The sequence below is a fragment of the Rousettus aegyptiacus genome, unplaced genomic scaffold, assembly GCF_014176215.1.
Source record: "Rousettus aegyptiacus isolate mRouAeg1 unplaced genomic scaffold, mRouAeg1.p scaffold_m13_p_2, whole genome shotgun sequence".
Classification (NCBI taxonomy): Eukaryota; Metazoa; Chordata; class Mammalia; order Chiroptera; family Pteropodidae; genus Rousettus; species Rousettus aegyptiacus.
The window spans coordinates 55582967-55608623 of NW_023416295.1; the positions used below are offsets into that span (position 1 = coordinate 55582967).

The 25657-nt window shown below is 35.9% G+C and overlaps 1 protein-coding gene across 15 annotated transcripts in view; it reads right to left on the reverse strand.

The window, feature by feature from the left end:
• Positions 1-25657, reverse strand: part of TANK (TRAF family member associated NFKB activator) — a 79722-nt gene that overhangs the window by 45228 nt on the left and 8837 nt on the right. For 7 of the 15 annotated variants that reach the window (XR_004955604.1, XR_004955603.1, XR_004955605.1 and 4 more), the window contains exons 1-3: positions 17636-17736; positions 17022-17176; positions 190-337 (exon numbers count right to left, since the gene is read on the reverse strand). Coding sequence is in view for 12 of the 15 variants with exons in the window: in XM_036236416.1 (XP_036092309.1) it covers positions 190-288 (99 nt within the window). In the remaining 3 variants the exon portion in view is untranslated. Of the gene's footprint in view, positions 1-189; positions 338-14590; positions 17177-17635; positions 17737-25657 lie in introns of those variants that run through there. The other 8 variants (XM_016124464.2, XM_016124463.2, XM_016124460.2 and 5 more) reach the window with 7 other exon arrangements.

Sequence of the window (25657 nt, forward strand, 5' to 3'; positions counted from 1 at the left end):
CCACAAGTTGCAATGTTTTTCAAAAAGACAAATAAAAACCTTGAATTTTATTCATTAATATATCCCCATTCCAGTAATTATAGTTCTTCAAGACCGTTTCTAACAACATAATCTTTTTTTTTTCAGTTGCAAAAGACTCTCAAATTCCATTTACCAGGATAAATAACTTTCAAAAGCAAAACCACAAACCTTTAGCTGTAGTTCCTTTACTGCAGAATCTCTATCCATGCATGCCTGTCGAAAGGCTTCGTAAGCTTTATTGAGTTGTTCACCAATGTTTTTATCCATTCCTCTCCGTCCTGTAGCATCACTATAATGGATGGAGTAAATGACACATCTGGAAAATAATCAGAACAATTTATAGCTGTTAAATTATATAAATCTCATTCTTAAAATGCATCTTAAAGACAGTTCTATGTGGTTTATCACAAATATCATAGCACTAAGTACTATAAAGGTTTATAAAGGGATAGAAGTCTCACCTACAAACATAATAAAGAAATCCTGTAAAATCTTGAGTTCTACAATTTTTTAATATTCTTTACTGTTTAAGGAGCAAGTGGGGTTCCAGTTCATAGATACTTCAAAAATAGTGACTATAAGTACAATTTAAAAGTGGAGAAACATAAAGACAACTTGTTATTAATACTATATTATAAAAATGCACAGCACAATTTGTGACGTAGGATGGGATTTCAGGATTTATTTTTGCTAAACAGTTACTCCCACTTACAAGGTTAATTCTTGATACACTGAAATTAGAACAAAATTAAATAGATAATACATGTTTGTGGATGGAGTTCATACTGCTGTTATAGCAAGCAGAGCAACTAAGATGTGCAAAAATGCACTTATTTTAGCACAAAATCTAAGGAGAATTGCTGTGGGATTGTATATTAAAAAAGGAAATATCACATCCCTTCAAGTCCTAGCCCTACTTCCTATTAGTTTTCCAACCTCTCTGCTGTTTCTGAACTCCATGCATTTACTTAGTTGAAGTAATATGGTTTTATCATCTGAATTTGTATAACATCTCTAACCACATTCCTTGCCTCAGAGCAGAGGGCCATCTAATGACTCTGATCCCTCTTGTTCAGCTGCAAAAACCACACCACAGGACCTTTCTCTTAATCTCCTGAAAGCCACAGGACAAAGTTCCCTATCACTCAAAGGGGGTTTTGAGGGTACCAAATCATTTACTTTCTGTGTGACTGGAAATCCTTCATGATCTCAGTCTCTAGTCTTTCATAATGTCTTTCGCCTTATTTTTGGGTACATGGTGCTTTTAAAAATTTTTTAGTATTTTACATTAAGATACAATTCATAACGACATAAAATTCACCATTCTAAAGTATATACTTGTGTGGTTTTGGTATATTCGCTATGTTGTGCACCATCACCATTATCTGATTCCGTAACATTTTTACCCCAACATAAAGAAAACCTGTACTAATTGGCAGTTAGTCCCAATTCCCCTCTCCTGCCCCCATCCCTTGGCAACCACTAATCAGCTTTCTAATGCAACGGATTTGCCTATTTTGAACATTTCATATAAATGCCTTTGAGTCTTGCTTTTTTAAATGTAGCATAAAAATTTCCAAGGTTTACCCATGTTGTTGCATGTAATAGTACTTCATTACTTTTCATGTCTGAATCCTATTCCACTACGGATACACCATTTCGTTTATTTAGTTCTTAGTTAATAGATATTTCCATTGTTTCTACTTTGGTTATTTTGAATAAACCCATTATTTGTGTATACCTATTTGTGTAAACATGTTTTTAATTCTCTTGGATGTATACCTACAGGTAGAATTGCTGGGTCAGATGATAATTCTATTTAACTTCTTAAGGAACTGCCAAAACTGTTTCCAAAGAAGCTGTACTATTTTTATATTTCTACTAGCAATGTACAAGAGTTCCAATTTCTTCCCATCTTCACTAACATTTATTGTCCATTTTTAAATTACAGGTATACTAGTGGGTGTGAAGTGGCTCTTCAAATTGCAAATTTGATTTGCAATTCCCTAATGATGCTAAGCATCTTTCCAGTGTTTGCTAATGGGTCACTTGTATATCTTCTTTGGAGAAATGTCTAGTCAAGTCCTTTGCCCACTTTTTAACTGGGTTATTTGTCTTTGTAATGTTGAATTGTACAAGTTCTTTATGTATTATAGAAACTAGACACTTGTCAGATAAATATAAAATTTGCAAATATTTTCTCCCATTCTGTAGACTGTCTTCTCATTTCCTTGATAGTATCCTTGACGCACAAAGTTTTAAATTTTAATGTTCAATTTACCTGTTTTTCTTTTGTTCCTTGTGCTTTTCATGGCACATCTAAGAAATCTTTGCCTAATCCCAGGTCACACAGATTTTCACCAATGTTTCCTTTTAAGATTTTTATAATTTTAGTGCTTACATTTAGATCTTTGGTCCATATTGAATTGATTTGTATATGGTGTGAGGTAGGGGTCCAGATTCATTCTTTTTCATGTGGCTATCCAACTGTTCTGGCACCATTTGCTGAAAAGCTATTCTTTTCCCACTGAATGGCCTTGGTACCCTTGTTGAAAACTGGATGACCATAAGTCATAATGTTCTTTTAAATATACAGAGAGTATTTCAATACTATCAGCCAGTCCTTCATTTTACTACACTTAATACACTCCTAAGTCATTTTTCAGGCTTAATAAAAACAATTTCAAGATTTTATGGGGATTCTGAATTAAAGAATCGTAACTTTTAAAAGCATTCTACTTAGGAATTTCATTTCTACTGCTAGCTCTGATAGACAGAAGATGGTGAAATACTGCTAGAACAATTAACATTGCCAGGTTTTCTGACATGCCAGACACTATGGAAACATAATTAGTACATAATCACTTTGAGTACTTTATTTATACACCAAATCAATCAAAGAAGGATTTAAGGTGGCTTACACACAAGATTAAAATAAAGTGTACAAATGAAAGGAAAAATAAGGTTAGGTAGCTACAGGGACACTAATATACAGTAATACACTAATGTAGAAATTAGAGGTTTTAAGTAGCTACTATCTTAAAAAGCTACACATCATGATAAATTGTCAATTAAATCTCACTTATATTTTTAAATCTGTGACAAACAAGAGCCTTGACTAGGGAACCCAGCTAATTTCTTGTATTATTCTATCACTATCTGACCCTGTGACCTTTAGTTCAAGGCCACTAAATCTTTTTGGACCCAAGGTTCTTTCTCGCCAATATAAAAAAGATATATTGAAATCAATTCCTAAGAAACTTCTTTGTTCTACAGTTCTTGAGTCTGTGAGTCTAAAAATGCATGTCTGTTCCATCAAGAAGGTGCATTCTTGTTTTTTAAAATGTAAATGCAGAATTAAAAATAGCCGCATCATATGCAAGTAAATCATGTGGAGCCTTCAATTCAGGTCCTCGAATTAGATCCCACAAATGTCACTAAGAAGAGTTACTGAGTAAATTCCACATGGATGCATCCTATTTCCTGAAATAAGAATGTATGCTAGGGAGATATAACTCAGGTCAATACAACTAAATAAATGATACATTTAATTCCTATCTCACAACCAAGAAGAGAATTGGGTGTTAGATCAGTGCCACTCACCAGAGAAAAAGGAAACAATCTCTGGGATCCAGCTAATTAAATTGGACAGATTTCAAATATTAACACCTTGAACTTTAAAGCCACTTGTTCCTCATTTTTAAAAGATTTGTCAAGTGTAAAATTAATTTCACAATTTAAGAGGCAGTCACATTTCAATTACAGTTTGGCATGTCTTCTGCGAAACTTGCCAGGCTCCAGGGAAATGGCTTTATTTATAATAAACATGCTCAAACCCAAATCTATGGCCATTGTCACACCCCAAACCCAGGAGGTCCAAGACAGAGCATCCTCTGCCTTGGAAACACTCTTCTACTTATATGTTCACTCTTTTAAATGTATTTTTAGGGATGCCTTCCAAGGTAATTTCTTTATTTCTGGTTCTGGTTTGCTGGTTTTCTTCCATCACACTAGGAAAAGATTAAGTCACTGATGCTCCTAGAAAGGTAGCAAAGCACTCCTGACCAGCCTGGGGCAATTCTCCCTACCCATCTACCTTTATCAGTAGTTTCTTTTTTTATCCCTTGCATGGTAGCTACTAAAAGGAAAATGGAGGTTAGCAAGTTCTTGCTCTGCCGCCCAGGTGGAAGCATCAAGAAAACCCCTGGGCAGCAGGCTGCTTCCTCTTTTCTGGATTCTTTGGTTCAGTAATGAAACTAGGGTAGGAGAGACGGTCTGCACAAAGGAGATAATTTTATCTTCCCTTGGTAAAGTCTCCCAGTTCCAACAAATGTTTGTCAACTGCTAGGGCCAAAATTCTACTTTAATAAAATATATCACATTACTATTAAATTCAATTACAAAAAAATGTTTGCTTACTACATTGTAAAGCACTGTGTTGGGTGCAGCAATGAGCTTCAGAGGTGGTATCGCCTTAGAGTTGTGTTCCTTTTACAAAGTTTTTTCCACCAATTCTTCGTTTCCTATTATTCATATTCCCATTTGACTGGTAAGGCTCAGCGTAGTTAAATTTTTGCCTACAGCTACAAACTCTTAGTTCAAAAACTGTTCACTAAAGCTTGCTGTATTCTCTCAGGGTGCCATGGTAGACATGTTCATTCGCTACAACATTAATTAAGTGCAACATTTACTATGAGCAAAACTTGTGCTAGGCAGACTGACAAAGTGGAAACAAAACAGAAATGAAACCTATCCTCGTTAAGGCACCATCAGCTACCACTTAAAACATACATATGACTATCCTGAGATATCCAAAGGCTATAGAGTTTGGAGAGGAAAGTGGTTACATCTATTTACAAAGTTTAGGAAAGGCTTTGGAGGTAGGTGGCATTTGAATCAGGTTTTAAATTATGGGTAGGAATGACCTCACCCATTCCTTCTGATTATCAAATAGTAGTCATCCTTTTTAAAACAGATTCTCCATAGCTATAAAGATATTTTTAATATTAGATAATATCCATTCTTCACAAAGACAGGCCAGGATTATATGCATTGTTCACCTTGATTTTCCTGATTAGGACAACTCTACAAATCTGAGACAATTCTTAAGTATAGCAATAATGGTTACACATAGAAATGACTGATTTGGCTAGTGCTTTTCCCATGATGCTTGTGAAGTAGGAGTGGGAATAAATTAAAGAATAATTCCTATATTTTCTCTGGACCTCAATTTTACTTGCTTTTAAAATGAAGGGGTAAGATGATATAATCTCCTTCAACTTTATAATTATACAGCATTTCTAAACACAGAATAGAAATTTTTACTTGGCTAATATGATGATTTATTTTTCCTCATAACTGATATCATAGATTTTAAAAAAGAGCAGCAATTTGTTTCAAATTGCATTACAAACTAGACCTTGGTTACAAACCAGTTGATATGGCATTTCAAGATGGCGAAAAACATGGAGTAAAGTTATATAGGATGTCCTGAGAGTAAATAAATTAGATATAATATGATATTGTGAAAATGTGTGATATGAAAATGTGACATAACATTATGAAAATTAATGACTATTAATTTAACAGGCTGTGGATTCAGATCTCTGATCTACAATTTTCTAGCCTGTGGAGAAAAGACTGTTCAGTGCCATGACCATTGTCTGTTCCAGAAGCTGGACCCAGGCCAGAATGAAGGTTACTTTCTACAAACCCCCCTTAGAGAATGATCATAGTTGATATTAATTCTGACATAAATTCACACTTCTCTCTTGCCTTCTGCTATGCGCTGGTTCCTGGAACAGGCTGTTGTCCTGACCTGGGAAAGCATGCAATTTCTTGTACATGGTAGCATTGACTATCACCCACCCCCACACTTTACCCTCTATAATTCTTTGGCACCTGCCAAGCGATGCAGGGGTCCAGTCTGTCTTGCAGCCTCCCAAGACATGCCTTGTATGTAAGTTTCTCTTAATAAACTCTATTAATTACCAGACTGGAGTGGTCAGCCTCTTTTTTTCAGTCTTTTCCTGCTAATTATGGAGGTAGATTTTCAGTCTTGGGGCTTTACCCTGGGTCTGAGGGTACTAATGTAGCCATTTACTTAGCTTCTCTGATTATCGGTTTTCTTATACACTGCTTGTAGGGTTTCATCAGACTATATGTGAAGCATATTTGTTATTTGTTCCTTATATCCATTCTCTTCTAGTATGCTTGATTTTTAGCTGGTGTGGTCATGTGACTATGTTCTGGTCATTGGCAAGTAAATACAACTCCAAGCTCTCCTCTTCACCTTTTTCCTTTTCCCAGCTAGATAGAATGTTGTGTTGAGTCACCTAGAACAATTTGGTGAGGGCAACACTTCACAGATGGTTGAACAACAAGGAGAGAGTGAAACAAGAATGAAGATGCTTAGATTTTTAACAATGTGGGGTTGCCAGATCAGCTCTGAATGTTTGCTTTGAATTGTAACAATTGGATGAAATAAAATTTCTGTCTCAAGCCACTGTCTCTGGGGATCTCTCAAGAGAAGAGCTGAACTATATCCTAACTAGAACAATATTCAAGACTGGTTCAGTGATGAACACATAGCAGGTGCTCCTTTCTTCCATGGGAAAGAGAAAAAAGAGTCTTTTCTTTTTTTTAAGTTAGTTTATAATTTCATAAGGCAGACATAAATGAAAATGGTTAACCATACTAGCAAGTCAATTATAAATGTGTAAAAAGGTATGTGCATATCTTGAAAAGGGAAGCAGAGGTAGAAGTATTCATAACAACTCATCCCTCAATGTGAATTTAACTGTAGGTTAAGTTTAACCTCAAAAGAAAAAGAGAACTTAAACACAAGGTATAAACAAAAGAAAGGCTCAATAGAGGGAACAATTAAAATGAGAGGGGCTGTGAAAGGCTTCAGAAAGGACACGTAAACTGGGTGCTGAAATATGATTTCAAGAAGCTGAGAATGAGAGGGGAAAGAACATTCACTCTGAATAAGCAGAAGTACTGATAAGTCCCTATTGTAATCATTTAGGGACTGGAAGTGACTATTTATGGGTCTCCAGTGTGTGCAGAGAGGGTGGAGGTGAGGGTGCTAAGAGAAGATATCAAGAGTCACCATGTATGACTGTGCTGCACTGCAAAAACCCTAGGGACACCACTCATAGACTAATTGGAACTGAATCCCCTAGAGATTTAGATACACTAACTACATAAACTACATGCAGTAGACTTAGTTATGACCAGATCGTAGTAAACCTTGAATGTCACTCTAAGAAATTTAGGCTTTAACTTGCTGACATTAAGGCATAATAAAGAATTTTCAAGCAGGAGATGGACATGTTTTAGAAAGGCAAACTGGATTATGGCATGGAATACAAATTAATGAGGGAGACAAAGTGGGGATATCCACAGGAAGTTACTGCTTATTCTGGGTGAAAGATGAGGGCATGAACTAGAGAAGGAGACGTGATTAAAAAGATAGTTCAAAGGCAAAACCAACAGGATTTGCTGGCCAACTGGATCTGCACAATAGACAAGAAGGCAGTATTTAGGTCCCTGTGATTTCGAATCACCTGGCCTGCGATGATCCCCCAGAATTTGCATTCTGATAGGCAAAGTAACCCATGTAATCGATTTGTTGAAGATGGTTCACAAGTCATATTTTTCAAAAATACTAGGCAGACAGTGATGAATGCCAGAACATAGAGAAAGAAGAAAAATTTGGGGGGAAAGATACTGAATTCAATTTTTGACAAAAGTGCTTTAAGATACATAATTAACAATAGGCAGGAAAAAAGTAGCAACTGAGTGATAGCAAAATCTAGAGGAAGAAATGAAAACTGAGTATGCATTCCCACCTGCCTATATTCTTAAAGTGCTGTTTTTAATGTCCTCTGATACTGGTAAATCCTTAGATAGTCAACCAGACCAATATCTTTATAAAAAAAAAAAAAAAAGGATGGGGCAGAAAAAACTACATTTTTAAAAAGAAAATAGTAAAGAAGCAATACTCATTGTTGTACCACTTTGTGTCAGAAGATGTTCACTTTTTTCCTCCCAAATATAAACCAAAAAAAGAGAATCTGGACGAAGACAGACCGAAAACTAGAAAATGTATAAAAGAACCATTTTAGTAGAAGTCTACTATCTTATGTAAAGAGACTATTAGCCAAATAGAAATGTTATCTAACGTTCTGTTCTGTTAATCCTTATACATCATTAAATAACATGAAAAATAATTCTCTATAGTGTGATTTTTTCTTGTCTCTTTTACTCTACCAAATTTATGACAATAAAATATTAATAACGATCTTTCATAAGAACAGGGCACTATACCTATCTTCTGGTCTTAACCAGAAAAGTTTGAAAAAAATATCTGCAAGTAATCTTAAAAAGGCCCTCCAAACAGAAGACAATGATGTAAGTAAGAGATGTCACAGGCTGCACAAGAGTCATAAGGTTTTTGAAAAAGTAGTGAAAATCTAACAAGTTAACAGATTAGATTAGGGGTCCCTCCAACATCTCTGAGTCATTTACTGTATAAGAATAAAACCATTATGAAAGGAGACATTTCTTCTATAAAAAGAGTGAAACTTCAGGAGACAGATAGACTAGAGGACCTTTTCACAAAAAGGCCTGTTTTCTCTTAAATCACAGTTTAAATTGCTGAGCAGTCATTTAGCCTTGAGAATATTACCAATGATAAATGGGGACAGGCAAAAGCATACATAATTATAAAGCTGTATTCTGTGCTCTTAACCACTGGCGCAGGATTCTAGAGCTCTTCAAACCCCTGCTTTTAATTTCCCTGAGGACACCTAAAGGCTGGTGGGCAAATGTTTGCAAGTCACAACTTGTTTTATTGGAAGTAATTGTGAGAACTCTAATGAAAAAATAAATAAGGTTTCAGAGATTTCCAGCTCACCATTTCCAGTCATTCCCAAGATGTTTAGGGTAGGACTTTAAATGTATAACATGATAAAAGTTTAAAACCATATACAATAATATTTTTACACCATGTGACACACCATCTTACTCTAATTATTGAATATTCCTGAGACAGGATCCAAAAATCCCTGGGTAGCTTGACAAACCAACTTCTCAAACCTGTGCCATATTTACCCAAGTTTCCTATCTTTTCAGGTCCACACCAATTTTTCTCAAATACGAATATTCAGACCTAGTAAATCCTAAAACTTGCTACAGGAAAGTAAAAGTTTATTAAAGTTTTTGATCTGCTGTTTCACTTCCTTTTGCATCTGGAAAAAATAAAGATACTATATAATAAAGATTCCAAACTTAATTCTTAACTGAGACCACATCTTATGTAAAATGCATTAATATCTCTACTGAGACAATTTGTAGATTTGAATCCAAATTAAAAAGTTTCGTCAACCAAAGATAAAATCAGAATTGGCAGATACAGTACATGTCCAGTCTAGACATGTTTGTTGATGCGTGAGAGTGAGGAAGTCATTTAATCTTTCTGTGGACCTCAGTTCCCTCATCTGCCCCAGTTTAGAATGTAAGGGGTAGAACGTGCTGTAGGACATGGGTTCCCAACCAATCAGCACATCCAGGTTAAAAAAATTGATCAGCAAATCCTGTCCAAGACTTCTTAGATCGTCTTGATGGTGGGGGGAGAGGGAGCAGCAGATGTGAAACAGATTTAGAATCACTGCCATAGGGGATCTAGTCATAACTAGGAAAGCTGTACTCTGTAAAACACTAAACAAATATGCAGCATGGCAGGGCTTTCATAGTGTCCTTTGGTTCCACAGTGATTTGCTTTTTGAATTGTTCCAGAGAATCTGGAAACAAAAATAGCAGTCGCTAAGGTAGAAGATTTTTTTTTCCATTTTTTGTTACTTTGGCAGATGGCCCAGAGCAATAACCCTTTAAACATCTTGGTTCCATAAAATTTCCACAACTTGGGTCTGTATAAGTGTTTTATCTATTAATGGAAGAGACTCCATTAATGCAGTGGTCCCCAGCCTTTTTGGCACCAAGGACCAGTGCTCCTAAGAGAATCTAATGCCTGGTAGTGATGTTAGTGCTGGGGAGTGGCTGCAAATATAGATGAAACTTCACTTACTGATCACCAACTCACCTCCTGCTGTACCGCCTGGTTCCTAATAGGCCACGAACTGGTACTGGTCTGCGGCCCAGGGGTTGGGGACTCCTGCATTAATGGCATTTGCACTGATGTTCACGTTGAGAGAGAAATTTGAGTGTGACCACAGCTCTTCTTCCACCAACAAGTAGTGGCCCTTTTAGCATGATGCTCCCCCTACCAATATTGTAATCGTCCGAATTCTTTTACTTTTCAAACTATCTACAGATGGCTGGGTTAGGACATAGACCCCAATGACATGCCTTGAATCCAAAGAGGCACAGAGCCATGAACCAGAAGAACAATCTTAGTCTTGTGTTTGAATGGCAAGCTTCCCATTATTGAAGGGACATAGGTAGTGAGGGACACCTACAGAGGCAGTATTACTTGCCAGGTGTTTTTACATAAACTGCTTTATTTTAATCTTTCCTTTGCAGGCGCATTATACTGTCTTCCCTTTCCAGATAAGGAAACTGAGCTTCAAAAGTTTAAGTTGACTAAAGCCACAGATTTAGAAAGTGAAAGACAGAGAAGAATCCAGGTCTCTCTGATATCAAAGTCCAATCTCTGGCTCATTACACCCCAATTTAGTTTTTATTTTATTTTTAATCAAAGCTATACATATATCTTGATAAAGCTTAAGAAAAACAGTAGTCTGCTCTCCTCTCCACCCTCCGCATTTCCTACTCGACCTTGGCAACAATTTTTCGACTCTTTTGGTGATTTTTTCTGGTATTTATCTCTGTACTCCAAATTACATGCTAATATTGACACCATAAATTTTTCAGTTTTATCTTCCCACTATGCAAAATAAGAATTAAGCTCTCTTTAATGGCTCCCCTTCCCACTTTACATCGTTCTTACTCTCCTAATATAGTTATACCCTATTTTCGGTTAGATTTGCATTCAGCTTTTACTTTCCTCAGACTACATAAACGCTATTCACTGCTGAGCCATATAATATACTATGGCTCCTTTTTCTTTCCTGAAAACATCTTCCCTGGAAAAACTTCTCATTTGCTTTACTTCTTATTATCATTAATATGTCTTCGACCCACAGACACCTGTTATTCTACTAATTTCATTTTCTCAGAAGAATCTCTCTGTGAACTTTCTGACTTCCTCCAGTTTAGATCTGTTGATCTCTACGCCTGGAGGATTGTTTTCATCTTGAGAGACCTTCTTTCACCTTGAATATGAGCATTCCCTTTGTTCATCTCTCTCTCTAACTGAATCCTTCATTTTCAGTATCCCAAATCTTCATCTTTCTTGTTTTACCCTACCATTGGTGGAGTTAACCCTCCAGTAGTTTCCTCAGAAAGTGTTTGTGAAGTAAATTTTTTGAGACCTTGCATAATTGAAAATATCTTTACTTCACCTCAGATTTAACTGATAGTTTGCAGGTTAAGAGAGTTCTAGGTTGAAAAGTAATTACTCCTCAGAATCTGAAAAGCTTTCCTATGCTCTTCTCTAGCTTCCATTTGTTTTTGTTGAAATGCAGAGCTATCTTAATTCCTGATCTTGTACTTAACCCACCTGAAAGTTCATCCTTCAGTTTTTGGAACTTCTTTTGAATTATTTTTTTGGGCGATTTCATTTCCTCTGTGTCCCTTTCTGGGACTTTGACTATCTGGATGCTCAATCTTCTAATGTGGTACTCTAATTCCTCTCAGTCTCCTTTTCCTTTTTTAATGAACTTCTTACTTTATAGATATCTTAAGCATGTTGTCTTTGGCAACCAGCATAATGCTGCCAAATGACAGTTAACCAATCCTAGATAAATAAACTAATAATTAAGGTAAGTAGTGGTATTTCAGAGATCGAATGAGGCTGGAAGTGTGTGAGCCAAATAATGTTCCACCACCAATTGCCCAATTCAACCAGAGCAGCTCGACTTTGATTGTGTGTGTGTGTGTTTCAGATTGAAAATAATCACAGGTTTAAAGGTAGATTCCCACCATCTTCACCCCAGACTGATTTATAATTCTTTAATAAGGTCTGCTTTTTGTAGGATGGTAGACGAGTGTGGATGATTTGGGAGATATGAAAGGGCCCTCCGCTGGGTTTGCCCCACTGCTGAGACTATTTTGCTTCTGCGTAAGTGGTTCTGCCAGTGTCATGCTTGTAGTGAGTAGCCAGTTTAAATCTAAAGCAGTTTCAGGATGGAGGAAAGAAATCACCTTGAGTAACTGCTACCTCTTCCACTCTGCCCTAGAAAAGTCACTTGCTTTTCCCAAACCCTTGGGGTACAAATGAATTTAATTCTATTTCAAGAAAGTTACCACTTTTGCAAACAAAGAGGTGAATAAGTGAGGGATATATCCTATCTTTCTATATCTTAGTTTTATGTTTGCTTTGTCATCAACAAAAAGTGACAGAAGCAAAAAGCAGAAAATAAGTCAATAATGTAGTACATACACATAAATAAAGGACATCCTATGTCTTAGATAGTTAAGGTAAACCTCTAATGACACTCAAAAGTATGTGTGTTTTCCTTACTTGATGAAAATGGAAGAGAACTGTCACTTCTAACATTTACTTATGATCATTCCCCACTTTTAAGAGAGTTCCATGATACAAGCAACCAATTCCCCAAAATGACAGCTTGTATTTCCAGTCTCACATTCCAAATTGTAAACTTGGGTTATGGATATATCCATAGTACACTACACTACTGTGTTCCAATCAGGCAGCTGAAATAATAGAAACTCAAATCTCATAGATCTAGCAGCGCCAGAATTTGGATATTCTATATTTTCCATAAGCTGGTTGGCTAAATGCATCAAGATAAACAAGGTAAGACAACCCCACTGATCAAACCGAAAGATTTGACCAGGTTCTCCATTTTGCTGGATGTTACAACTGCATGAAACATTTTGTGTTATCTTCTAAGAGTTAAAAGTCAACTTCACAGTCAGAGACCACACCAATGAATCTCAGCTTCGCCTCACTTCCTTTTATTCTCCAGTCATACTTTTTTTCACACTGTTGATTAAATTCTATGGGTTGAAGTACACAACTAAAAAATATAACTTCAAAAGGGAAACTGGGCATGTGATGTTCTTTCCCTTGAGGTAAACATAAATACTCAGCTTGCTCAGCTATGTAGGGGGTGTCCTCTCTTCTGAGTGGGTGCCATATTAAGGTGGGCAGTTATACAGTTTGAAAACAGCTACTGAATATTAAAAATCTGTTTTCATAAATCATATAAAATAGGGCTTGCAAAATATTTTTGGATGAGAGAATTACAAAGGAAACTTTATATTTAGTATGAGAAGGTGTTAAGAGAGGGTTGTGGGAAGGAGGGGCACATGTTAAAATCTCCTAGGACCTATGAGATTTCGATGTCTATCAAAAAGGAAATGTGAATATAAAAAGGTTGAGGAACATCAATATCAAAGGAAAGGCATTTCTAGTTTAGGAATAGCAAACACATAAAGTCATGAAATTACATCATAGTAAACGCCACGCAACAAATGACTATGAATAGTAAAACTATTTAAATATCCCACAAATACGGTTATTTTTCTTCAAGCAATTTTAACTAATATATTATGTTGAGGGGACCTGAGTCCCTGATTTTTGTCATTTTAGCCAGTCACTCTCCATCTCAAAATTACCTAATTGTGTTTGTTCTGCCACTCAAGGGAATAATTCTTCATATGGCACTCTATACAAATATGTCAAGGATTCTTATAACTTCAATTTAATAAGTAACCATAAAAATGGAACTCATATTATTTTCTTAGTTCACTCAATTTCCAATAATTCCTTATTGCAATAACTTGAAAAAAAAAACTGTTTTCATTGTTAACAACCTATTTTCAACAGACCCTTCTTTTTGGCAAAGGAAAAGTACTGGTGCTAAGGAAAAGCTACTGCAGATCATTGATGCTCAAACTGTTTACTCTCATAATTTAGGACTAGTGATTACCATCACAGAGAGTGTATTTCTGAAGGTAAAAGAAAAAAGTCAGGTTACTGTACAGGACACTTCCCCCACAAGACAAACATCATTATTATTTAGTTCCCAAACTCTTTTTCTTAAACAAATAAGTTCTTTAAGAAATATTTTCTTGGTTGCATAATAATGTGAATACGTTCAATACCACTGAACTACACTTAAAAATGGTAAACATGATAACTTTCATGTTGTGTGTATTTTACAATCAATAAAAAATGTTTCTTTAGACTAGGGATTACAAACTAGGGATTACATGACATGTATTATATAGGTCTCAAAGACTTATATTCAGGTGCAAAAGACCTGGTACCATTACTTATTCCGATTCTCTAACTATTTTGAACAATTGTCAAATTGTCAAAAACTGCACCTAGTTCAGAAAGCTCGGTACATTAACTAGCCACCCACCCGCAAGGCAATTCATTTCATTTCCTCTGTCATCCTTTTATGAAGACTCAGAATCTTGATCCTGACTTTAAAGAGATTTTTGTTACCTCTTGAAGATAATAGCTTCCTCTTTCCCTCTATCCACAATTGAAAATCATAGAAGCATGCATAGATGATGTCAGGGGGGAAATGGCAGCCAAGGCATAAATCCTAGAGGAAATAGAAACTAAAACTTGGCTTGATATAATTACACATAAAGGAGCGGAAATGAAACAGTAATATTCATGCTTATAAGGTATTAGAGAATGAAATGGATATATAGTAGTAACAGCTAATGCATCACACCAGAATATTAGAATAGTGAAGTTTTGCATCAATTGACTATTTTTATTTACCATTTACTTTTGGATAATGGGTATTGTTTTAAAGAAACATGCAATATTTCTTCATTATAATTATTTTTTTCTAAATTAACAGAGGATCAATTAAAATATTCAAATACCTAAACATTCACATAATGACTGCATCCCTCTGTAAAATACACTTATGAGGATCTTGAAGTATCCTCCACAATTCACAGATCTACAACGCTAAATTATATTACCTGCCTAAGGTCATATTCTTAATAGTGTCAATATTTTTGAAATAATCTTTTATGTAAGTTAATAACTCTACCAAAGATTACATAATGTGATTATCCACATATTAACAGTAAACTATTAGTGGAGTAAAAAGGTGAGCTTTGGTGAGTTTGTATTCCTTAGAGGCCAGCCCTGTTTTATATGTGTGTACACATATAAAGCACACAACACACATATACCTGCGCAGACAATATATATATATACCTGCACTGTGTTAATGATTCTCAATTCATATTTAAATATGTATAAGCATGCTGAGTTTGTGTATTTTTTCACCCATTCATTTTGAAACCACTCTATGGGATCTGGCTACAGTAGAAAGCCAGCTTGGCTATTATCTCTAACGTAAGAAATCTATAGGCAAAAATGGGAAGTTAATGACAATAAACAAACATACTTTTCCACTTGAGTTTCACTCATGGTTTCTTTCAGGGCATAGAAGAACTTACCTACGTAGAAACAACACCCTTTATTTTATAATGTAACTGGAATAGAGGACAAAGAATAGCAATATATTTTATCATCAGCCTCAGTTGGTACAGTATTTTCCCTGACCATGGAAAAAAAGTGGTGCAGTTGGGGCAAGGGGTAAAAAACACTATGAAGATCAGTACAACAGTTCTCCTTTGTTCTCAACATTACTTGTGTTTCAGACCCTTTTACTTATTATTTTAATTTACTCTAAAGAGGTTTGTTTAAAGTTCTGGACCTTTTTGCTCAATATTGTTGCTTTTTTAAGAACGATGTACTTTCAGGCCAACCAAAATGGTTTCACGAGTGAATTCTTTCAGACCTGCAAAGGACAGAAAGCTCTTATGCTACCTAAACTACTTCAGAGCAGAGAAAGAAGGAACTCTTTGCAGCTCTTCTTCAGAAACCAGCATAAGCTTGATATCAAACTTTGACAAAGATAACACAGAAAAAGACTACAAATGAAACTCAAGTATTGATTCTAAAAAAGTTCCCCAAAAGGAACCTATATGCTTAAATATTACTCCATGAGCAAGTGTAAGCTTGATTCACAAACTGGAAATCCACTAAAATAACTCACTATCCTAGCAGGTCAAAGAACACCACATTCTAGGTCATGATGGGTGCCAAAAGCCATGTGACAAATACATTCCTGATAAAAATGTTTAGTTAAGGAATACTTAAGAAGAATGTCCTAAGAACAAGAAATATATAGATCAAATGAACAGTCAACACTAGCCAATGCAAACAGATTAAAAAAAAATAAAGACTTTGGATACAATTCAAAATACACTCTCTGCAAAAATCCTAGTAGGCTAGAAACAGTAAAGACACTTCCTTGGAAAATACATAACAGCTAAAATACCAAAAGATTACTTTATTGAAAGATGAAGTTTACTTTAAATTTTACCTGAAAGAGAATGAATATTCTAGAAAATTTTGAAAAAGACAAATGAAGAACGACTTGCTTTGAGTTACTAAAAAAATGCCATAATCAAAGAGATTAGTATTTGTAAAAAAACAAAGCAATAGAAGAAAAAAAGACCTATGTACTCATAAAAATTCCTACTTTAAGGTAGTATTTCTAGTTGGGAAGGAATTGATTTCAAGAGAAATAGCTAAACCCTACCTTAAACGATGTATAAAAATAACTTTCAGATGTTTTAATGAGTATAGCATAAAAACACTATAAAAAGGATTAACAGACAGTATAGGAAAACATTTTAATAATTTTTGAGTGGGGACTACTTTTAGCAATACAAACCCTGGGCATTTTAAACCAAAAGACTGGTAGTTCTTGAAAATATTTGCGATGTATTTCACAAAGTACTACTCTTTCGTTTGAGTATCCTCACCTCTTGACAAGCACAGCTTTTTACACTTCTAACTCCGTGCTAATCAGTTTACGCAGGGGTGGGGACTTTACCTACTGCCTGGGTTCCCACTAGGCGTAGGGTTTGCTTTTGCTCTTTCCGCCTCGGCCACCGATTCTCTCCGTGACCCTCGGGGAAGTTACCCAACTTCTCATTGACAAGGCTATGTTGACACCCCACAGGAAAGCAGAGAGAACTGTGCAACAACCTTGGGAAAAACAACAGAAAGAACCTATTAAGTTTTTGAAAGATAGTACTAGCTTCTGGAAGGCAGCCCCTAACCCGAAAGACGCCTGTGACACGCCGGCGGGGCCCACTATTCGCCCTGACATCGCAAGCCCTGCCTCCCCGGTTTCTCAGCCAAGTCAAATCGGCGTGGGGCAGAATTCCCCTCCCCCTTGAACGTCGCGGCGGAGGACGTTGCTGCGACGCTGACGTCGCGGGCCCGGAAAGCCCCTCCTGGGTCCGCTCCGAGACGCTGACCCCAGTGGTTTCACTCGCACAGTCCCTCCTCATTCTGAGACCCGGTGATCTCCGCAGCAATTTGGCTTCTCTACCTGCGGCTCCCATACTGCTCTCGCATCCCTCTCACTCATACACACAAATGCTCCGTCGCCGTACTCGACGGGAGGGACACACGAACTCGCTCACGAAGTTTCTTACTCACAGTTCGGGAATTCCGCGCCAAGCTCACGTTTCGGGTCCGCGACGCCTGGCCGAGTGACTCCAACCGGAAGTTGTTTTCCGTTCCAGTTCAGAGGGCAGCGCCTGCGCGCGGTGCCATTAAGCCATCACCCTACACCCCGCCCGGCCGGGCCGCGCCCCTCCCGCCCCGGCCGCGCCTCTCCCGCCCCTCTCGACCAAGCCCCGCCCCGCCTCGCCGGGTAAGCAACCACCGAAAGGCATCAAATGTCAAATTTAAAGGTCACCTGAAGCTCTTAGCAAGTTTTTTGTTAAACAATAAGTAACAGGTCTAACATCACCCTTTATGGTAGTTAGCGGACACCTACGACTTGTTGAAGGTGTAGATTCTACCAACTCACCCCTAGAGATTCCTAGCGTTCAGAGCAACTTAGTGAAAGCCTAGTAGCCCGCATTTTCAACAGATCCGCCTGCGAAAGTGATTAAGGTGATTAAGCCCCTACTAAGAGAAACCCCCGCCCCACACACACCCATTTGATTTTTCCCCAACTAGTAACACCTTTCACTAAATGAACTTGCCAAAGTTGAATAGTTGGAAAAAGCAAGACCTTTATTAGAAAATTTCCCAAGAATTTAGACCTCCCCATTTTTCCATTTCCTAGCCATGCTTAATATTCTCCAAAATAGAAAATTTAGACAACTCAAGAAAAGTGACTATACTCCCAGTTTTAGCTCTGATACCTGCTATATCAGAGCTAAAGGCAGGTTGCTTAACCTAATGAACCTTAATTTTGTATGACAAATGAGGACAATGACAACATACTTCACTTGACGGATCAATCCGATAATGTAAGCAAAAGCATGTGGTAAAGTTAAGAAGGCTCTGCAAATGAAAGATATTGTCCCAAGTCATTCATATTATGCTGGCTCCTTTCCACAACCAAGGTTTTTCCTGGGATTTCTTTCAGGAAAAGAGAGCAGTCCAATCCACAGCACATGTAAAAGCTTTCTGAGAACAGTGAAGGCAGGTACTCTTCACACTGCCTTGAGCATGAGTGTACCTGGCTGAATGCATGTCACACTCCCAGAATCTTCCATGGCGATGACCTATTACTCAAAAATATTTTTTAAACTCTCACTGCTTTTGCACATAATTTGACATAGGTTAGTGGCATTTCGAAAAGACCTCACAGCCAACGATAAGCATACTAAATTCGTTGAAGCAGCAATTTGATAGGCAAAATTAAAATGACCATGAATAATATGACCATGTTTTTGTCAGACAGAGCCTGCTCTAGAAAATAACTTTATATCCATAGACTTGATGACATTTCCTAAGTTGAGAACTCTCCTGTCCCCATGATCTTAGCCAAGATGTGCCTGAAGAGATCTTCAGCCCGTGATTTTTTATTCATTCTGAAATGTTCAAGCCTAGGTCTGGAGTTATTGAGCTTCTTTTCTTTTCTGGTTATGTGGTCCATTAACTTAGAAGCTGCTATTTCCCCAAGGGAGTCCAGCATCTTGTGATCTTTTCTCTCTTCGAGCAGGAGGATCAGGTTCTGGCTGCCCCACTTATGCTTCTGAACCATAGACATTTGCACTTTTTCCCTTAAGCTGATAAATTCAAGGATTTACTTACTTGCCAAGTTGCAGTGGACTTATTTTTAAAAGCCAAAGCCAAACATAGTTTTAAAAACTTTTTTTTAACAAACAGAAACTTTTTTAATATAACACTGTGACCAGTTGAACAATTTTCTTGTGATAGTTGAGTTAAATGTGACAATACAAAACTGTTTTCTTAAGGAATTTACTTTTTAATCTCTTCTGATCTCGGAAGCTAAGCAGGATTGGGGCTGGTTACTACTTAGTGCTTGGATGGGAGACCACCTAGGAATACCAGGTGCCGTAGGTGTAAAAAAAACAAAAACAAAGAAACGACGATTTATTTTTTAGAGTTCTGAGATTTCCCATATACTCGCTTTCATCAACACATAAATAAACCTATTTTATTATCAACATCTCCTGCCGAAGTGGCACATTTGTCACAATTGATGAACCTACATTGACATATCATTGCCATTCAAAGTCCATATTTTGCATTAAGGTTCACTCTTAATGTGTACATATATATATTCCATAGGTTTGGACAGATGTGTAATGACATATATCCATTATTATAGTATTATTCTGTACTAGAGTAGTTTCACTACCCTAAAATTTCTCTGTGCTCCACCTATCCGGCAATCACTGATCTTTTTACTGTCTCCATAGTTTTGCCTCTTCCAGAATGTCACGTAGTTGGAATCATACAATATATAGCCTTTTCATATTGGCTTCTTTCATTGAGTATTATACATTTCATTTCCTCCCCCCCCCTTTTTTTTTAATGGCTTACTGGCTCATTTCTTTTTAGCACTGCAGAACATCTCATTGTCTTGATGTACCACAGTTTGTCCGCTCACCTACTCAAGGACACCTTGGTCACTCCCCAGTTTTGGCAATTATGAATAAAGCTGCTATAAACATTAATGTTCAGGTTATTATGTGAACATAAATATTTAACTTCTTTGGGTAAGTACCAAGGAGCATGATTGTTGGATTGTATGATAAGAATATGTTCAGTTTTATAAGAAGCTGCCAAATTGTCTTCCAAAGTGGCTGTGCCATTTAGCATTCCTACTGGCAATGAACGAGAGTTTCTGTTGCTCTATGTTCTTGTCAGTATTTGGTGGTTTCAGTGTTCCATATTTTGGCCATTTAAATATGTATGTAGCGGTATTTCGTTGTGTTTTTATTTTTATTTTCCAGGTAACAAATGATGTGGAGTGCCTTTTCATATGGTTATTTGCCATCTGTATATCTTCTTTAGTGAAGTATCTGTTAAGGTTTTTGGTCCACTTCAAAATTAGGTTGGTTGTGTTTTCTTATTGTTGAATTTTAAGTGTTCTTTGTTTATTCCAGAAAATTAGATGCATCTTTTGCAAATAATTTCTCCTAGTCTGTGGTCTGGCTTTTCATTCTCTTGACAATGTCTTAGGCAGAGCTGAAAATTTTAATTTTAATGAAGTCCGACTTATCCAGCACTGGTTTGGAGAATATTGAAGGCGATGCTTGGTGATTTCTAATTAAAATAGTAGAATTTAATAATACATTTAGAATCTAAAACTGAATGCATACAAATTTAAAATATGGAAGTGCTAAAAACTTTGAATAAGGAAGAAAACATTAAACATACACATTTATGAAATATATATATTTCTCTCTTTCTACTCCCATGATGTTGTAGTTATGTAGAAAAGTGGTTGCATACTTCTTCAGTGTGTGAAACATGTATGAATGTTGGGATAGATGGATGAATTTTGTGCTAAAATAGCATCAAACATTTTCCTTTTTCTAGAATGATGATGAAGTTTCTAGAATTGACATAAAGTATATTTTATTAAGAGTAGGGCTTGAGTTAAGACATTTATTTGAGAAAACTTTTTTAAAATTATTTTTAAATTAATGATATCATTTTACTTCAATTTTTCTTTACTCATACTTTTATATACCTTAGGTTAACAAGCAGTACTGTGGAAATGAGAGCTGCAAGCTTATTAAAAATATTTTAGGACCTGTTTTCAATACTGCTTAATATCTTATTGAGAATTCTGAATACAAATCTTGGGATAAGGAAAGCTGCCAATATAAACACTACAACTTGGAATGTCAGGTATACATCAATGATCTCACTCAAATCTTTCATGTGAAATATCACTATTAATAGAATCTGGTTGACTTCCGATTTAGGCTGACATCTGGACTAGCTGTTTGTGTCTCAGATTCCCTAAACTAAATGCCTAATGAAAAATCAGAAAAATATGAGAACTCATAATAGCATTGAAAGGTAGGATTGATGACCAGGCCCAGTGTGTACGGCTGAGCAGGCTGTGCCCTGGACAGGGCACCCAGCTGGAAGAGGTGCTCACTTGCCAGCCTTGCCCCTTTGGGCTTGAATATTCCACAAAGGGATGCCTTTTCCTTTTACAAAAAGTCATCAAAAGACTGGCTGTAACCCTGCTGACAAGTAAACTAGTGATGAAATTTGACAGGATTTTCACTATTTGTAATAGCGGTGAAGCTGAAATGGACATGAACTTTGTTGTTTGTAGGTGAGTAAATCTGACGGCCTGAAGGATAGTAAGAAAGCTATCTGTCTCATGGTACCTTCTAATCAATTGGACAGGAACCCCACTACTATGCATTACCTACAAGTAGTATTTTACACCTCCTTGCCTCAATGTCCCCCATTAATATTTCTCTCTATTATCCATTTTGGACCTGTGATTTGAAATATACCAACATAACTTCAGTGGGAGTTGATAGATGTGATATTTTGCATTTAAGGATATGTGAGGCCAATAATGAAAGGGGCTGGGCAGACAGCTGTGTGTTTGACTTCCACTAGGAGTTTTATTATTATTTCCTATCAAGGAAAAGAGTAATGATTATTTCTGATTAACCAGAAATTCTTCTCTTCATAGTAAAATTACTAGGCAATAAAGGTGAGAGATACCACTATAGAACAAAGCCAATAGTGACAAAATTGATAAATATCAGCTTCGGGCCTAAATTTAACTGAGATGTGTGCATGTCTACTTGCTTCTCAGGTCAAGAAACTAATAGAAATAAGGGAGGTAATGAGAAGAACCAAGGAAAATCCATACATCTGTTTAGTAAAGCATACCCGAGGCTTAGAATGAGTAAATACAAGGCAAAGTATCCCTTTGAAAAGATTATGCTGCATACAGGAAGTACAGAGTCCTCAAGATGCAGAGAAAGTAAACACTTTGGAAATGGTTTACCAGAAGCATAAGTAAATGGAAATAACTGATTGCATTCTCTATGAAATAAGAAATGAAATATAAGATATTAGACTAAGATAAGGAGGGACCTAGTTAAGATGCAGGAAGAAGTAAAAACAAAGTTGAAAAAGTTAAGGCTCTAAGGACATAGAACTTGCAATGGCAAAATTCAAACATTATTTGGACATAATCAAGTAGGGAATTAATACTGCAGTATATTAAATCAATGATTAGAGTTAAAGCTTGAAAAACCCTCTTAAAATGTGACTGGAAAGGACAAATAGATGAAAACCATTAAATGGAGAAGCAGAAACATAGTGCTCTAACTTCCCGAAGGGATCAGAGTAAATGGAACAGAAATAATGACAAAAAATATATCAAAAGATATCTGAAGTAATACTTTGATCCAAACCAGAGTTAAAAGGACTCAATGAGTTATGAAACATATTAAAGAGACCAAACACTGACTTATCATAGTAAAATAATTTGATATTAAATGATTTACCAATTAATTCATTTTATCAGCAAATATTTTGTGAGTACTTGACATATGCTTAAAGTTAGGGATATAAAGATGACCAAGACACAGTCCTACTTAAAAAACTTAGTGCTATTGTGGGTGACCTACATATAAGAAGCGGGCAATTACTACACAATGTGGTATTACAATATTATAATAGGGGAAAGGGTAGGATACTCTGAAAACACATTGGAGAGGCCTTAGTCCAGGCTTGAGAGGGTGAGGGAAGACTGCCTGTATCTAAAGTATGAAAACAAATTCAACGAGTTTCTAGGTAGAAAAAAAATTAGTCATAAAACTAAAGAAAAGCAGATTTATCTTCAACATTGAACTTAATAAGTTAAATAGAATAACATCTACAGTTGCCTAGGAAAGGTTTTACCTACAAAATCTATAGCCACCCAAGTTATCATTCACATAGAAAAGAAAGACAAAGACATTCTAAGATACCTCAAGTTTCAGAAATATACCACTTATTTCCTGAAATAATTAAAGATATATTTTAGTTGGTCAATAAGGGAATCAAATTAAAAAAACAAAGGTGAAATTCTGACATAAAAGAAATATTTGTAAATATTTGAAATAATTTAAATATTAGATTAAATAAAAATGTTGCAAATATGAGAATATTTAAAAGAATTTTTAATAATAATGCATTCTAAACTTCCTGATTATAGTAATAAAAACTCAAGTGAGTGAAAGAGAAGTGGCAGGAAGTAAAAATTTCTAATTTACTCATTTTCTTAGCTTCTACGGGTGGAAATGAAGAAATGATAGATAGGATCTTATTCTGTAACAATTGAACATACTTTTAGTTTCTTTGAATTTAATGGTAAATACAATCAGAATTAAAAATTGAATGTTCACTTTTTTCATGTAAATAGAGGAAGAAAGAAAACATTGCCCATATAACAAAGATATAAAACTCTTACTTCCCAACATTCAATCAATTACTCAATAAGATAACTCATGTAAATACTGCTCTGTAACATTCCTTATATACATATACTCTGTGTCCCTATTGTGACACTCTGGCCTCATTGTCACTATGTCTCTGTTGCCTGCCACCCCTGGTTCAAGCCACCACAAATTTATATTTACCACATGAGCATCCTCATTGTTCTCACCTTCATTTTCATCAAATTCTAAATGTTATTATGTTTCTGTATCATCTAAAATTTTTCTTTGGTTTCATATTACTCTTAAAATAAAATCCAAAATTTAAGCATGGTGTGAGTCTTCTTCCTACTTCTGTAGACTCATACCCTCCCTCTTCCTCCTGGTGATTTTTGAGCTTCTTTTGATACTTCAAATGCTTCCTGTTCTATCCTTTTTAGGTGTTTGCTAATGTGATTTCCTCATCCTAGATTTTTCCATCATGTTTTACTTGGTCTATCAAGTCCTCAAATAAATAATCTGATTGTAAACAGGACCTCGCCTGTGGACTCCTAGTTCACTCTGTCCTTTATGACATGCATCACACTTGAAATTCTAAGTTGCACATTTGGATGTTTTTGAAGTTAGGATGGCTATTACAGCTAATATTAAGGAAATGTGAAACCACCAATCTAAGGCCTAAGTGGTAATTTCCCACCCTTCCTCCCAAAAAGCAAACTCAAGCTGAGATAGGCTAGTTTATGATGTTTATAAATGAGAATTCTGAGTTAAAATAGTCTCATTCATATGTTGATATTGCCATTTACTAACAATATGACTTCACTGATTTTATGCCTCAGTTTCTTCATCTGTCAAATGCATATTACAATAATACTTGCTTCAAAGGTTGTGTGTATATATGTGTGTACAATAACATAATATATGAACAGGGCCTGCTCTATAGATGGAACTCAATAAATATTAGCTAATATGGTTAATTTCTATAATTTAAGTAAGAGCTTCTACATGCAGTTGATTTATAATGTAAATAAGTAGTCATAATTATTATTGAAAATGTCTTCAAAAGCTTACCTTGAAAATACCTAGGCTTACTAGAAAAAGACTTTTAATCAATTGTTTTGAATGTGCTCGAAGAGCTAAAGGAAATCATGAACAAAGAACCAAAGGAAATCAAGAAAATAATGAGAACAAAGTGAAAACATCAATAAAGAGATAGAAATTATAAAAAGGAACCAAATAGAAATTCTGGAGCTGAACAGTATAATAAGTGAAACAAAATATTTAATAGAAGGGTTTGCCAATGGATTTGAGCAGGCAAAAGAAAGAGTCACTGAATATGATGATAAGACAATGGAAAGTATCTACATGCAGGAACAGAAAGAAAAAAGAAGAAAAGTGAGAAGAGTCTGAGAGACCTGTGAGACAACATCCAGTGAAACAACATATGCATTATGGAAGCTCTGAAAATGAGAGAAAAGGAGCAGAAAAAGTATTTGAAGATATAATGGCCTAAACTTCTTAACTTGATAAAATACCAATCTGTATATTTGAGAAGATCAATAAACTACAGTAGACTAAAGACAAAGAGAGCCAAAGAGGTACGTTATAATCAAAACATTGAGAGCTAAAGATGAAAGAATCCTGAAAGTACCAAGAGAGAAGTGACTCGTTATGTACAAGGCATGCTCAGTAAGAACACAGACAATTTCACTTTGAAATCATGGAGGAAAGAAGACAGTGGGATGACATATTTACTGCTGGAAAAAAATAGATGTTAACCAAGAAT